Source organism: Cyprinus carpio, chromosome A14 (assembly GCF_018340385.1).
Source record: "Cyprinus carpio isolate SPL01 chromosome A14, ASM1834038v1, whole genome shotgun sequence".
In the NCBI taxonomy this organism is placed as follows: domain Eukaryota; kingdom Metazoa; phylum Chordata; class Actinopteri; order Cypriniformes; family Cyprinidae; genus Cyprinus; species Cyprinus carpio.
In genome coordinates this window covers 30,252,997-30,270,106 of record NC_056585.1, presented here as the reverse complement: position 1 = coordinate 30,270,106, position 17,110 = coordinate 30,252,997, and the positions used below count along the sequence as shown (strand labels likewise).

The 17,110-nt window shown below is 34.9% G+C and overlaps 1 protein-coding gene and 1 pseudogene across 3 annotated transcripts; one reads left to right on the top strand and one right to left on the bottom strand.

Moving 5' to 3' along the window:
• Positions 1 to 315: 315 nt before the first annotated feature.
• Positions 316 to 9,185, bottom strand: LOC109066270 (dynactin subunit 4). Of its 3 annotated transcripts, none has more exons than XM_042770514.1 (14): positions 9,018 to 9,185; positions 8,349 to 8,419; positions 8,030 to 8,208; positions 7,556 to 7,599; positions 7,350 to 7,457; positions 6,347 to 6,367; positions 5,770 to 5,843; positions 5,506 to 5,618; positions 5,135 to 5,244; positions 4,478 to 4,551; positions 4,329 to 4,383; positions 4,043 to 4,150; positions 2,489 to 2,586; positions 316 to 1,154 (listed from the first exon to the last, which is right to left on the bottom strand). In XM_042770514.1, exons 1-14 carry the CDS (start codon positions 9,150 to 9,152, stop codon positions 941 to 943), a joined length of 1,404 nt encoding a protein of 467 aa, XP_042626448.1. In that variant the 5' UTR covers positions 9,153 to 9,185; the 3' UTR covers positions 316 to 940. The 3 variants fall into 3 exon arrangements, with proteins under 3 accessions (XP_042626448.1, XP_042626450.1, XP_042626449.1); XM_042770516.1 differs by lacking the exon at positions 9,018 to 9,185 and adding an exon at positions 8,821 to 8,981; XM_042770515.1 differs by lacking the exon at positions 6,347 to 6,367.
• A 1,309-nt stretch (positions 9,186 to 10,494) lies between these two features.
• On the top strand, positions 10,495 to 13,702 carry LOC122147599 (annotated as a pseudogene).
• The last annotated feature ends 3,408 nt before the right edge of the window (positions 13,703 to 17,110 follow it).

The window sequence follows — 17,110 nt, the reverse complement described above, 5'->3', positions numbered from 1 at the left end:
TAGTGCAACTACTTTTATGATTGTTTTAATGGTTTTTAATGGTTAATAATTTAAACCAGTCACTGTTCACTTTTATTATAATAAAATTAGTGTCCAAAAAGAAGAAAGCCATACAGATAAATTATTTATTTTTGATAAAATTAAAATGAGGGAAAGAAAGAATCCTGTAAATAAAGTTTAAAAAGGCTTGCTCCTTTATTCTAAGCAAATATGTTAAATGTTCTTTTCAGTATATGAAGTAAAAATCAACAGGGCTACTATACACAGTATGTTGAAGCATTAATAATAATAATAATATTAACACACCCAGATCCATCACTTTTCTCATATTTTATTGAATAAGACTGCTCAACCACATTTAAGCCGGTCATATTAGAAACTAAATCAGGACTTCCAGCTACTAGCATGGGACGGATAAATAAAGCTGAATGCACTGGTGTTAATACAGATGACGGGATAACGGAGCTGATTGTGAAACAATGACTTTGTCTCAGTTACTAATTAGTGCACATTTTGCTTGTTTTACAGCAAATACAAAATATTAAATTAACATAAAACCTAGCTGAAGCATCAATCTAAATGTCTTTATTAACACTGACTGAGAAACTGGAGTTGGAACCGTGAAATATAACAGTAGGTGATGTCACTGTACTCACATGCAGATAAACACGTCAGCAGGGGGCACTAGAAACAGAGAGTGAGAAAGATCACTGCGCAAAGCATCTGGCATAAGTGTAGGCTTACTGTGTGTACTGTCAAGTAACTGCATTCCTGCAAGTGATGTATGTGTGCCTGATAATATTTACACTCACTTTGTCAAGATAATGAATGTTTTTTTGAGCAAAAGAGTTTGTGAGTTTAGTGCCATGTTGTTTACATTGTCCCTTTATGCGTCAGAGTGTGTTTATGTTTGCGTGTGTAGCTCATGTGTGTTCTGTTCTCAAGTTGCCAGGGGGCCCAAGCTAAGCTCCACATGGTGTGTGAGCCAGATGGCCTCACTGGTGGCTTCCCCCTCCTCAGTGGGTCTGATCGGAGCAGCGAGGTTCCGGAAGTCATGTCGGAGTTTGAAAGCGACAGTGACATCACCCTCCTCCCTCTGCGGAACCACTTTAATGAAGAAGCCGATCTTGTTTGACTTTCTAAAGGCCACCACACTGAAGATACAAAAGAGTACAGACTGTTATGAATGAACGGCAGAAACAGGAAACTATGCTATCATGTTTAGAAGCAGATGCCCCAAGAGTATTGACTAAACTTAAATGTTCATCTATAATACAAGTTTCTGCTCTATCAACAGCATTTGTGGCATAATAGTGATTATCAGAGAAAATATAATTTTGCATTCAGCTCAAAAATAAACCTTCTATATGCTGTGTATACATTTTTTACCTTGAAATGTCAGTTTCAAAATCATTCTGATGGTACACTGACTTCTAATAAAGCGAATGGCTTCGGTTTCTTCCCCACGCTTCCCCTCTAACATCTGTTCTGGGAGTATGTAAGTTTGTCCACAAAAGCATGTGCTCATGTACATCTACCTACTGTAATTACGACAGTGATATACTTAGAACAGTGAATTCTATTTAACCGTAGGGAGCTCGAGTCACCTTAATATACACAAAACTACAAACAGCTGCTTTAATATACAGACCCCATGCACATGATTTAATTCTGTAATGCATAAAAATAAGTTAATCTATAAAAGTATTCCCACTTCAAAAAGAACGGTTAAGAACTTAATTCCTATACAGCTCATATTTGTCAAACCTCTTACATTTAAGCTTTTAATTCCATGAGAATACGGACCCAGTTTACTGTTTTTCACTGTAAACACCTGCAATTTTTAGATTTTTAACAACAACCAGGGTCAACTATTTTTGTGGTAATCAGCATTATGCTGCATACACTGTTAACAATGCTTTAATAATATAGATTTTTCTCTATAATCTATAAAATATTAAAATTTCGTTTGGAAATTTGTGACATTTTCTACACTGATTGTGGAAGGAAATTGCAGTATTACAGAGAATGGATTTAAATACAGCTAAATGTGCTGAAGGAATAGTTCACCCAAAAACTCAACTCACTCAAACCTGTTGTACATCTTTCTTCTGCTGAACACACAAGAAGATATTTTGAAGAATGTTCATAACTAAACAATTGCTGGTTGCCAACTGGAAGTCAACTGGGACCAGCAACAGTTTGGTCACCAACATTCTTTAAAATATCTTCTTCTCAGAAGAAAGAAAATCATATGGTACCTGAAAGAATCATGAAAATAGCCAAAGATGTTTCAGGAATAGAGAGTGTGATAAACTTAGTGAACAACTGATGTTTAAATTCAAAGCGAGCTCCATGCAGCCCTACTTAGTAATAAATAAATAACCTATTCAAAGTCTATGCCCCAGACTCTGTATTACTGCTTGGTAATTTATGAGCTAAATTGATTGATCTGCTCTCAATATCCATCAGCAGAGGTGGTTCTTACTCTGGGTCATCCTGAAAACCCTGAGGTTCAGCCAGTTCATCATACTCAGCGGCAGCGTCTTTCCCTGACAGGACCAGTTCCTTTGAGGGCACCAGCACCTATTAAACAATAATTTTTCATAATAAACCCATGAGGGCACAACACAAGGCAAGGACACACTGCAGCACAGTAATAGTGAGCCTGTAATGACTATCATGTCCCCTGCAGTGGCCCACTCAAGGTAAACAATGTCTGTCTGGGGAATGAATGAGTGGTTGCTTTTGGAGCAGTGTTAATATAGACAACCAAAAATTTTGATTTAGTCTTAGTCACAGTCTTTTGACTAAAATGCCATTTAGTCATCTGAATTGTTTTAGTTTTAGTTGACTAAATCTATAGTACATCTAATGGGTTTAGTTAGTGTGATGCATTTATTACACATTTCTCTAAGATTTCCAAACTCATTATATAGGTTTGTACAGACACAGATTTAGATGCTGTGACGCACAATAGGCCTTTATATCAACATTAAATAAAACCAGAACATAGTCCTGCTTTTAATGAAGTACCAATGGTTATATAATATTCATTCTTTATAACAACTTAACACATTCTTCATTCTTTCAAGCAGACATAAATAAATTTAGATTAATCCTTATTAGGGTTACTAAAGTCTTTCAGTCAAGAGCAGTAAATGATTTCTCGCTCTTTTGTTGCTTGATTAACATAAATGACACATTCGACAGCAGCTAAATTAGGCCGCTGTCCCTTTAAAATGGAATGCAAGGGTGTATTATACTGATACACATCTGATATTCTCCAAACTGTTCACGCTCACTAAAGACGTAACCGAGTGTGTGTTTACGTGAATACTCATCAAAACGGACAATTCGACATCATTTTGTGTGTATTTGAGTGCATTTCTCTGTGCAAAAATGAAAGAGAACTGAATTCAGTACTCGTGCACTGTGTGAGAACCGCTTTTCTGTGTGCATGCTTTGGATGTGTGCGCTCAGAAAACCTGACCAAACTGAGTTCTCTTTTGCATCGTCGTGCTTTTCAAATTTCTCCATGTCTGCTCTTCTCTTACTCGCATATATTGACATTTTTTAATGTTTTATGAGACGTGCAGCAATAGCTTATGTCCAACCAGATAGATCAATAGGCATCACCTTTAAAATGTAAGCATAACCTCGCAGGAGATTAGTTCTGACTGAATCTCTCTCTTCCCAAATCGTCCCTCCCTAACATTTTCATCATTTTTATTCATTGACAAAAATGTCAACAGATTTTTCGTCATAGTTTTTGTCATTCAAAACAAGTTTTTATTTCATTATCGTCTTGTTTTCGACTGTGAAAACATGTTGACAAAAATTACTCATCAACGAAATGAACACTGTTTTGGAGAGTCATGCTTCTGTTTCAGCTCAAGCCACATAAGTACAATTGTCCAAATCACAAACCAACCATAAGCCATCATTATAGGACACACAGTATACACTGCTTATAATTCATTTAAATCACTATAATTCATATGTACTGGTAGTTTATATAGGCTCAGCTGTGGTGTTTTACCTTAGCAGTGCTGTTAATGTCATCTGGGTCTTCCTCTTCACAGGTGTACAGAGACACATGAGTGATGTTCTCCACTGGGTTGGTCAGGGTCAGCAGAACCTGACTCTCCTGTATTACAACAAAACACTACAATTACTTACAAATGTAAAAAGTTCTATAACTTAAAACGTCAAAGATGTGTAACCAGACTAAGCCTCAAAAGTTCAAATAGTCTTATTTATTAATTTATTAAGAACAAATAAATAAACGGCATAAATTTAAGTGTCCCAGTATTAATCAAACTTGCCTTCATGTGACGCAGGTTTGGAATGGACATGATTCTCACTTCAGGAATGTAGCTACTGTAAAGAAGAACACAAATCATTGGTTGATTGTTTTCATTCACACTCAAAGAACAGCAAATACAAGAATTTATGGCACAGACACATGACTTACACTGCCACAAGCTGGATTTTGAACTTTATTGAGGTTGGATTAAACTCTGGTTTGCTCAGATTGTGCTCACATTTCTGAAATGAATGGATGAGGAACAGTAATTAACAGCACTTTAAAGTATTATTTAACAGATTTGCAGATTAATTTAATTCAAATATGAAACCAAATGAGCTTTTCAGATATAAACTACCATTCAAAGGTTTGTGGTCAGTAAGTCTTTTTTGTTTTTGAAAGAAATTAATGCTTTTATTTAGCAAGGATGAAACGTGACAGTAATGTTACAGAAAAATAAATTTCAAGTTCTTGTGAACCTTCTATTTATCAAAGAATCCTGAAAAAAAAAAAATAGAAAGTGATAATAATAAGAGCACTAAATTAGCATTAAAGTTACATTTTAAAATATATACTTTTTTATTTATTGTAATAATATTTGACATTATTATTATTATTATTATTAATTTATTTTTTGCTCAACTAAATACAGCATTGGTGAGCATAAGAGAAAATAAAAACTTATACACTAAAAACCATAGACTTTTGAATGGTAGTGTATATAAAAGAAAAACAAGCTGAATGATTTTAGCTCAGTAATTCAATGACAGCGGTTTGAATGGCTTTCTCTGGAGTGAAAGAGAAGCTGTGGATGTATTTACATACCCTGCAACGCAGAGAGCGTTTCATTAGCAGGTGCTTGTGTCTGGGGTGCAGCTGTGAAGCTCCTGCAGGCTGAAAATCAGGCTGAAGCAGCCTCTGGCGAAGAGTCGTTACTGCATCAAAACACAAGCAATGTTTAAAATATGCATCATATAACCATGTCAATAAAGTACAAATTCACTGCCTTAAAATAGAAAATTTGGTTCAGTTATATCAATTCCAATTCTTACATGAACATGCAACTTCAAAAATCACCCATTGACACCTGTAAGTCTGGATCTATATGGCTGTGCCTGTGATTAATGCACTAAAATGGTATTAAATTAAAACGATAATTAAGTAGTATTATTGGGTGAAGCAGGGATGAGTCCAACCTTCAGGAAGGTTGACAGGGCGAGTGTAATAGTCTTCAGGCAGGGGTTCCACTTCATCCAAAGCCTGTGCTGGCTCTATAGTGATCTCCTTCTGGTCTTCTCCTTCTTTTAATCTGAGAACAATACAGCATCATATAGACAAAGTCCACAATAATTTAAAATGTGATGCATCAATTATATTGGTACTCAACATAATAATAACTGCCTTAAACACCACTAAGCAATGGGATGCACCATCACATTTTTTTGAAAGGCAATACTTACGAAAGGCCATACAGGGCACTGATTGGGGCTCCAGATCTCTGTCTCTGTAGTCTGGTTCCCAGACCATACTTCTCCTTTCAGAAATAAATACAGACCACTTAAGTCTATGATAATAAAGAGTTATTCTAGGTTTAAGGTATAGCTCATTATTGTTAGATGAATGCTAGTGTCAGACTGTTTGCTGAAAGGGTGCATTTAGTAATCGTTAACCATAGTTTAAGCACAAATGATGTCTAAAAACTTGCTTTCCAAGAAACCAACTGATTGATTCAGAGCGAAATCTTGTTCTAAATCTATATAATACAAATAGGTCTGCAACTAAAAACTTCAAGCATCATTAAAATAAACTCCAAACATAAATACCAGCTAACCGGGACTGCGCCATTAAAGACATTGCCTCTCAAATACAAAGATTCATTTGTGCAGAGAATTCCAAGTAGCAATAGTGAATCTCATGTGATTAATAAAGTCATTTAGTAACAGATTAGACATGCTAAACTGATGGAAGGATTAAAGGGAAAGAAAGACCTTCTTAGTGTTTCTGTAAGAATTGTGGGGGGAAAAAAATACCACTCACCACCACGTGAATTGTGTGTTGCTGGAGAGGGGTATAAAACCAAAAATATCAGCGTGCACAAGCAAAGAAAAGGAGAGAGACAGAATCAAGTGATACAAATGCATTCAAACAAAGATTAAAGTGGCAGTCTGAAGCACAAGGAAACAAGGATTGCATTGGTAAATAAGACATGCAGCTCAAAGTGCTGTCAGTATCCAGTCATGTATTACAGGGTTAGAAATTAAGCATCTGAAGCCCTCAATTCTCCAAATACACTACTGTCCAAATGTTTGGGGTTAGTAAGATTTTTTAACTTTTTATGCTTATCAAGGCTGCATTTAATTGATCACAAATACAGTACAAACAGCAATATTGTGAAACAATTTTACAATCGAAAATAAGTCATTTCTATTTTAGTATGTTTTAAAATGCAAGTTATTTCTGTGATGGAAAAACTACATTTTCAGCATCATTACTCCAGTCTTCAAAGTCACATGATCCTTCAGAAATTATTCTAATATGCTGACTTGATGAACCTTTAGGCTGCTTAATATTTTTGTGGAAACCATTTCTTCTCAGGATTCTTTGATGAATAGAACAATAGAATTATTTTTTTTTAAATAGAAATCATTTGTAGCATAATGTCTTTACGGTCACTTTTGATCAATTTAACGCATCCTTGCTAAAAAAAAATTAAATAAAATCTTAATAACCCCCAACTTTTAAACTGTTATGTACTGTATATGTATGCCAAACAATTGAAAAAACATGTTATGTAGTCACATTTCAGATCCTGGTAGGTTTAGTCAATTTAGCCAGCTTGTGGTGTGCAAAAAGTTGATTTAATTTATCACACATTTTAACACAAAATAGCAGTACTTCAGTGTAACAAAAATTTTTAGACAAGACTCTGCCCAAGTTTAGACTCTAGACAAGACAAACCACAGCCATATAATGCTTACTAAATGGAAAGTTAATGTAAGGTTAGAAGGGTGTTTCTAGACATGGTGGTGTGAGTGTCTACCGAGAATGCCTGAGGCATGAACGGGCGTCTTCGTGCCAGCTTCTTCCTGTCTCTCTCCAGCTTCTCTCTCTGGGCCAGCTGCTGGTAATACTCAATCAGCTTGTTGATCTATTTAGAGGATAATAAGTGATCTGTCAACTACCTGAGACAGTTCGATGGAAAATGTAATATTAATTGAATAAGAGGAGATCTTGTTTTAGACATACCCTCTGAGTATGAGGGTTTTCAGGCTCCTGCCATCCTCCACTGGCTAATATACAAAATGAACAATGTTTTACTACAATGTCCATACAGATTAAAATGTTCTAACCAGGCTCAAAGCGACAAGCAAAATGTACTTATGTCAATTTCAACATTTAATGGTCACTTGATTCTATTTCTGTCATGTTCCAGCTCAGAGTGAAATAGAATTGGCCCAAAATCCTTTCACAGTGTTACAGTAAGCAAATACATCACTTCTGATCAGAACATTACAAGATTTTGATATATATTATTTATAGTATGAGAAAAACTAACCTACAAAAACACAACATAATAATCATTATAAACCATTTAAAATTAAACCAAAATAACCATCATGGATTAAATAGGACAGATTGTAGTTAAGATCAGTCGGGTTTACTGATGAACCAATACAGACACTGGAACATATGTCCACATCAGGAAGTGCCAGAACTCACCCACAGATTTGTCAGCCATGCCTACATCTCTTGAGGTCCAGCGACAAAATCCACAGGCCAGGTAGTAGGCCTTCTTCATTGTGGTTTTGGTTGGGTCATCAGGCAGTGGTGCTGGGATGTTGGTGGCCCGTGTGGAGAGGGTGTGCATACAGCATGGACAGTCAAAGCAATTGGCACACCTGAAACCGGTGGATCACAAAGCATTCTACATCATTACGAGAAAACACAATCTATCTGACCTGATAAAATACTCTCACAGTCTGTTTTCGGTTATTCATTCACAGGCCTGTCAGATATTTAGCACAGATGTAGTTTTTACCTATTCTTCTTGAGCTTGGCCTCAGCTGATGGCATGTTCTCCAGACAGCTGGGACAGAAATGGGAATCGACCTATATAACAAGCATAACAACAAAACAATGCTTTTAGACAAGCAGATGTGTTTTGCTCAAAGTAAATGTATTGGAAAAGTAGAGAAAGGCCTAATGGAACTTAATCATTGTGCCAGAGGTAAAATTCACACATTGCTTTAGTTAAAATAAATAAATAGACAATAATAAAAATAGCCCAAGCTGTCTGTATAGGGTGTGGTAGAGTTAATGCCCTTAATATAACACGAATGGCTGCTGCAAGCATTAACACATTGATTTTAGAACCTCATTCGTCTTTTAATCTACATAACGGAAATAGCAGATTTTTCATTTCGTTCAGAATTCTTCTATTAGCTTTTAGGTTGTCAAATTCCTTAAAAAAATAAAATAAATAAAAGTGGGTGGTGCAGAAGTTAACTTACTGGTGTCACAGCCAATTGGATTGCGCTATTGCCGCATAATTTATGACGGAAGGATAAACTAGCCAATCATAGAACCAGAATTCCTTCCACTTAAACCGACAGGCGGGTACAATACTGTCATCAATAGACTGTTAGCTCGCTCTTAGCATGGCTAACATCTATTGTGTCAACTAAATGTCACACACCGCGTTACTTACTTCATGTGACACGCATTCCAAAGATCGCAGCTCACTGCAATATCTGCAAAAATACAGCTGAGAGAGCGGAACGCGAATTTTTTTCTCGCCTCGGACGAGATAAAGCACTTTCTCTGGCTGCAGCAACGTCGCCATTTCTGACTGAGTTCCTTCTGCCTACGTAACGATCACACGTCATCGTACGTGATCGCCTTCTTTTCCGCTTTTGTGTCAATAGCGCCCCTGTTGTTCATACACGAACATCTGTGGATTGCCTTTCTTCTGTCCTCCTCATCATTATTCTTACACAACCAAGAAAAGTTTGTATGTACAATTGCTTGCATTTTTTCTCCATTGCCTCTCAGTCAAGCTGTCATGATGTGTTTTATTAGGATGCCTGTTTGAGCTGTGTGTTATGCATTTACCCTTTTTACCCCCTTCCACAAGAATCAACATCTTATAAGAAACAGCTACTGCATACTAGTCCATTTCAAGCCTGTGTTGTGCAAAATATCCACCAACCAATCAACCAAGTGAGTGAGTCATTTGTTCTGCAAACACTATAATAGTCTAATCAAACAGAGGCAAACACCTGTTTCTGTTGACATAGCAACTGCACTGCAACCTCTTGGATTATTCATGTTTAATATCTAGTTTTTCAAAATTATTTATTCTACACATATTGTGCTTGATTTTCAGCCCTTATATTCATTTGCACTATTGTTTCTATTATATCTTAGTAAAAATAACAATAAAATTATATATATATGGATATAAAATGGATACAAAAAGTTTAAAATAAAAGCAACTGGTGGTTTTGCTACTCTGACAGCTTTCATAATTTAGACACATAATAGCTGAAAGCTGCCACTCCACTATACATAAGCTTAACCTTTGATACTTTCAGAAGCTTAACATTAGATGATCTGAAGCCATCCGCTGCTGCATAGAATATAAAGCAACCAGTGCAGGTGCATACCATCCAAAATAATTATTTAATTTAATGAATTTATTATGAAAAACAAAGGAAGCCAAAGTAAAATACAAAACTGGGATTCATTGCTTTTGTTGGAGGTCTTTATATAAATTAAAAAATGATGTATCTGTGAAGAGGGACCTCTTGAGATGTTACTCAAATTTGTTTACATGCATGTAACAGGACTTTTTTTTTGTGATATCAGTGTTGCAGACGAGCTGTTGAAGACTGGTGACAAAAATAACTGTCAAGTGCTTCACCACTATCAAGCAAATAACAGATTAGTGGGGGTTTTAAGCCTCATTACAATAGTTATTTTAATCAAATGACAAATACATTAATTTCAAACTAGATTACAACATAATCTTAGGTTAGAACTGAAAAAAAAAAAAAAACAGGATGTATTCACTATGTCAAAATGTGGGATGAGGCTGAATATTATTGGCTTGTCTGTGTCACTCTCCTGCAGTGTTTTTCATCTCCAGCTCAGCCAGGCTGCACACAGACACCCTGCAGGGGGCCACACGTCACCCTCATGGGGAACCAGAAGAATCCCTGGATCTCTGTTCTGGTCTTGGTGGGTCTTCTACACAAAGTTGGTGGACTATCCAATACCCAGGTAAGATGTTAAGACATATACTTATTATGCAGTTTTTAGTTTTTAAAATATGCTATTTTGGTAACACTGGATTGCTCAGTTGGATAAAACTTAAACCAGCAAAAGAGAACATGAGAGTAAGGTACACATGCACATTTTTATTGAATTAAAGTAAAGGCATTGCTTTTTATTAAACAACATCCAAGTATTTGCATGTTACATTGAAGCTTACAGTAAATATAGGAACAAATTGGTATGAAACATTAAAAAGATCTTGTATAATCTCTGTATTGAAGCATGTTTTTAAAACACAGTGCTGTAAGGACGTTTAGGTTATAGCTCATAAATCAGTGTGGTTTGATTGTGCGCACTGTTTTCACCAAGCAGAAGCAGGTGCAGTGGTTTGCCACAGTAACTGAGACTGGAAATAATGAAATAAACAGGGTTAAAAAAATACAAGAATTGTGTTCAGTTCTTATGTCCAGGGATATATATAGCAAAATAGCAGACTGTTTTGTAACTGCTTGTTTTTTTGTTTTTGTTTGTTTGTTTGTTTTTTTTAAGCACTTCAAATACCAAACAGCAAAAGTCAAGTAAAGGTAAATGATTTACTTTGCCTGGTCAGGGTATTGTAAATCCACTACTACAGCTTCAAAGTGATACAACCCTTAAACATTTCTATTCTGAGAAATAGAACTATTATATGATATTACAGCTTTATTTGTTTTTTTACTCCTATATTAGTCACATCCCATTTTCTTGAAAATTACTTTGCTCAATGACAAAGGGTGTGCCTGGGATTTCACAATTTTGAGTGAGAATATAAAGGTCACTGCAATGTTTAAATAATAATTTTATTTCAAAAGTTTGAGGTTGGTAGATTATTTTTATTTTATTTTTTAATGTTTTTGAAAGAACCCAAGGTTGCATTTTTTTAATGCAAAAATAATTGCAATATCCTAAAATTATTGCAATTTAAAATAACATTTTCTGTTTTAATGTTTTATATTTAATTATTTGTGTGACACCAAAGCTGAATTTTCAGCAACCATTACTCCAGTCTTCAATGTTACATGATTAGAAATCATTCTAATATGCTGATTTTTTTGTTCAAGAAACATTTCTTATAATTATCAATGTTGAAAACAGTTGTACTCCTTAATATTTTTGTGAAAACCATGATAGATTCTTTCAGGATTCTTTGAGGAATAGAAAGGTCAAAAGAACAGGATTAATTTGAAATAAAAGTATTTTGTAACATTATAAATGTCTTTCGGTTTCAATTCAGTGCGCCCTTACTGAATAAGAGTACGATTTATTTTTTTAGTATCTTACCGACCCAGTTTTTTGCATGGTGTATATTTCATGTTCATGTTTCTCTACTTTGTAAATGTGGTACAGCATTATTTTACATTTGTCTGTCTCAGGTCTGTAACCCAGGTGTAGGTGACACTATACACAACTATTGTGCGAAAACCATAAATCGGGACCCAGTACATCCCATTCTCCTATTTTGCTGGGAAGCATGTCCTCATTGTCAATGTGGCCACCTTCTGAGGACTCACCTTCCAGTATGTGGGTAAGTATACAAATTATTTCACATACATATAACACATCTATAAAAATACAAATATATATTATATAAATATAAAAAATATTAGTATTTACAAACATTACTTATGTTTGCAAATTACGGTAATATGTGCAAATAAGATAAATAAAGATTCAACAGCAAATATGAAACCTGTTCATGATAATTGTATTGACTGAGTGATTTATATGCTATTTAGAATTGAATGCTCTACAAGAGGAGTTCCGAGATGTTGGATTCACTATTCTTGGGTTTCCATGTAGTTTGGGATGCAAGAGCCTGGAAAAAATAATGAAATTCTTCCTGCATTAAAGCGAGTTCATGTTTAATCAGAAGACACAGTCTTTTAAGGTTTCTCAAGAGCATTTTAACCTTGAGGTTACTGGCCATCACTCATGAGCCACAACTACCTGAGCATCAGATAGTGTGCAATTAGCTTGTCTTTCTCATCCATCATCCCCTTTAAATTACTGCACGTATCATATATCTTGAACCTAAAGGCTCTTTTCTGGAGTTATACCTGAAGCCACATATCTGGCCATGACCCTCTAAAGTCTCTATTTGTTTTCCTTATAGACAAACCCTTAATGAAACAAATTTCTCTTTGTCTTCACAGGTATGTCCGTCCAGGCAATGGATTTGTTCCAAATTTCCAGTTATTTGAGAAGGTGGATGTGAATGGAGTCAATGAACACGCCCTTTTTACAATTTTAAAGGTTGGTCATTGCTTAAAATCTGAAATTGCTTTCAAACACCTTATGAAACAAGAAAACCATTTTAGGACCAAACTTTCTAGAAACAATTTTTGTTAGTTTAACATGAAATTGTTGAAATTTAAAACCTATTTACCCATTTCGGAATATATAGAGACCCAAAAAGCATTAGAAACACCTTTAATGACACTTCTTAAATGAGATATCTGCATGTCATTCCATTTGAACAAACTGATATCTTTGAAATCAATCAATACAACAGAAAATATATAAAATGATATCAAAACCAAGTGTCATCTACGAACATGAAAAAACAGTATATTTGTTTTATCTACAATTTACATTTAACAAGAAAATGTTATTTCAGTCTTTCTACTTCAATTTCATGTTTCTTTGTAATAATTTGTGAAATGTACTAGCAATTTCTGTGTGTTTTTTGCTGTGGTTTCTTTCAAATAAATGCCTCTTATTTTAATATTTTGCAATAAAACTCCAAATACTTTTGGGGACTACTTTTCTCTATCTGAGATCTTAAAAATAAAGGCTCTTTCTCTTTCAGAATGCTTGCCCACCTGTGGGAGACCACACCAAAAGATTGTTTTGGGAACCTCTCAGAGTCAACGAGATCAAGTGGAACTTTGAGAAGTTTCTAGTGGGTCCAGACGGCAGACCTGTAATGAGGTGGTTTTCCCAGAGTGAGCGTATCTGAAGTTAGGGCAGACATCTTGAAATACTTCCGTCAGCTTGTTCAAAAGGCTGATTAACTTTGAAATAGTGGATTTAATTGTACATTCATCTCTCACTCCATCAGAAACCTGTGTTAGTTAACACAGGGTTTCTGCAGGTCTTATGATGCAAAATTTAAGTCTTATTAAGACCATTTTAAAAACAGTTCTAGAAAATGTAAGGACATTATGTCAATGTTCTCGAACTCTTAATGTCTAGGGAGCCTCATTATTTCTTGTTTTACAGTGCATAAGTCTAAAGGTTCTTAAAATCAGGATGTATAGAAAAGCAAGTGGACATAAGAAGCTTTGTTTTTGATCATAATTAATTTATGATTTAAAATGAACAAATATCTGCAATGGGCTCAGAAAAAATTCAGAGGGAAAACATTTTTTTATACTCATTTGCATGCAACATTTAATCCCATTACATTACGAAAAATTTAAGACTTTCTAGTGTTATTTAAGACTTTTCAAGGCTTTGATTTGTGGAAGGGGTGAAGTAAGACTTTTTCAGACTCGCAGAACACCATGTAACAGCAAAATAAAATGGCAAAGTTACAAAAATGCAAACCTTTGTGAATTGGATTATTGTTACAAGAAATTGAAACAGTATGAAATTGAAGTAAAATGATTCTCAGACTGCTCCTTCAGGACGCTGTCAAGGGGTCAGTTTGGAGAACTGGCATGTTGATGACGGGAAGGCTTGAAAACAGACACTCTGTGGTGCCTGACCTGAGGCAGAGGGACAGCGGCAGCTCTTTAGTGCATTCAGGCTGCTTCGCTGTTCCTTTTTCGATCATGTCTCATCTCCTTAACAAACCCTTTGAAGTTACTGCAAGCTCTTTGGATGTTCAGTAAATAAAGACTGAAATGGAAGAAAAGAAAAAAAAAAAAAAAAGCTTTCTCTGGTTATTGCGTTCCACAATCACATGTCAGGGAATGTCAGATATGGTGATGCAACTTGCAGTTTAACTCTCACACAATAACATTTGGAGGTTTAGACAGTTAGAATATATTTATTATACTAATCAGTTACAAAAGTTTCACATGAGGTCTGCTTTCACCAACTGGAGAAAAAGAGTCATTCCAAAAACACAAACTGCCAACCAGTAAATGATGGAAACGGGTAAAATAAAGCACACATCTCAGAGTGCAGTCCAGCTCAAAAACATTTTCAACTTGAAAACACTAATCTTAACTCGTTCTGTTTGGTTAAATTTTCAACCAAATATTCAGAAAATAAATGTCTGCCTTTTTCTCTTTTTTTACATTTATATGACATGTATCACACCATCTGAAAAGTTGCTCGCCTTTTGGGAATATTTTGTGAGCATACAAACCTTTTTGCGTTTGGTTCAAAGCATTGCTCAGTAAGGCTGGAGACATTGCACATATGCGGAAAACAGCCTTCATGATGGCGGATGACTGTAAAAGCAGAAAGGATATGATTTTTTACCCTGTTCCAAACATAATACAATGTTTCCAAGTGCAACATTGGACCCCATTGTAATCAGACCATTTGGTGATTTGCTCATGTTCAGCCCAAATCAAAAATGAGACCAATAAAAGTGGGCTGCACTAATGTGATGCATTAACTTATTTATTCTGGCCCACTTCTCTGATTATGCATATGCACAAAACACACAAACTCACATCCTACAGTTCTTCCAGTAGCTACAATATGTAAAGGGAGACACAAAACAATACACTAAAGACAACATCACTTAAGAAACAAGAAAAACCACACTCAGCTGTCAAAACAAATAGATATAAATAACTTATCACTTCCATTTGCACATCGGGAATAATGTTTTAAACACTGAATCTTAAAATATATTAAGCAAAACTACCATGATATTTCTTTCGTCCAGATGAAAGCCCTCCATGATCGATTATCACTTCAATTACAATCATATATCTGAAGATCAACAAGCCATGTGAAGCGCTTATTAAAGTGTTCCCAGAACTAATCTATTAGATGAAAAGGTTAACAGGTGTTGTATATGGCTTCAATAAACAGTGGGGCAGATGACCAGTCAAAGAGTAACGCCAGCCTGTGGTGACACTCGCGGACGTTTAACAGTTTGTGACTCAATCTCAATCAGTCAGTGAAGGAATCATGAATCAGTTCAGTCACATTCACTGTTAGTTATTTTTCAAGACAATTCACCTATAGAGTTTACAATTCTCAGTCAGTCTCAGTCAATACCAAACACATGTCAGGGAATCACTAAATATGATGTTTTCAGGTGGCTATTATTCAATGAAGTGGTGGAGATCTAACTCTACAGGTAGATTGTTTCAAGAATAACATTCAATCATATTATTATCCATTAAATAACTGACTTCAATTCCTGCCATAGAATTATATAAAGCAGATAATTTAAACTTCAACAAATAATAAAAGGTAAAATAATAAATGGATATATTCTTAATTTGCAGTGAAACAGTGTTTTACAAACAGGATTATAAAACGTAAGTATATAAACACATTTTCATCAGTGGGTAGATATTTATATATATATATATACACAGTAGGGAAAAGAAAAAAACAAAAACAATATTTCACACCATGCCAACTGAAAATAAACTGCATCATGCTACTAGCTGGGAGCCATTCCAGGAGAGAGAATATGTGGTTTTTAGTGCTTTCCGGGGTCTATGTTCTGACGCTCCCTTTTCCCCATATCCAGTTTGCTCCCATTTTCTGTCAAAAAAAAAAAAACAAGTTAAGAATCCTCATTTATAATACATTATTTACATTTTTAGTAAATAGTTAAAATACTGTTCTGAACAGTGTCAGAAATGTTAATACATATATTAACATTTATATATACATATATATTTATTTTTTTTAGATGTTATGTTTTCAGTTTTTTGCCTTTATTAGATGGCATAGTGAATTTAACAGTTTATTCAACAAGGTTGCATTAAATTGATCAAAAGTTAAAATAAAGACCGTTTCCACTGTCACAAATAATTTTTCAAATGAGTACCAAAACAGCATATGAAAATGATTTCTGTAGGATCATGTGACACTGAAGACTGGAGTAATGATGCTGAAAACAAATCTTGCCATCACAGGAATAAATTTACATTGAAAATGTATAGTGTACAGAAAGTTAAATATTTCACTGCAATAAATGAACATTTAATATTACTGAATTATTAATTGATCTGACACCAAAACACCACCAAATTCAATTTTGATCTTAGTCATGATATTTGTTAAAAGACAACAGGCAAATGGATCGCATTGCTGGAGCAACAAAGGATATTCAGTAGGAAATAATGTAGGTCTTGATTTGAGTTTATCATCTGGATTTGACAAAATGTGTAAAAGTTGAGTTATGATTACACTCAACAAAAATATTGTAGTGCGGATATATAAACAGCAACACTATGGAAGTAGGGATCACTAGGGAAAAAAGATCACCTACAGCAGAGATGTTTCATAGGTGGAAAACTGACATTATGCTTTGATCAAGTTTTCATTTTTAGAATAATT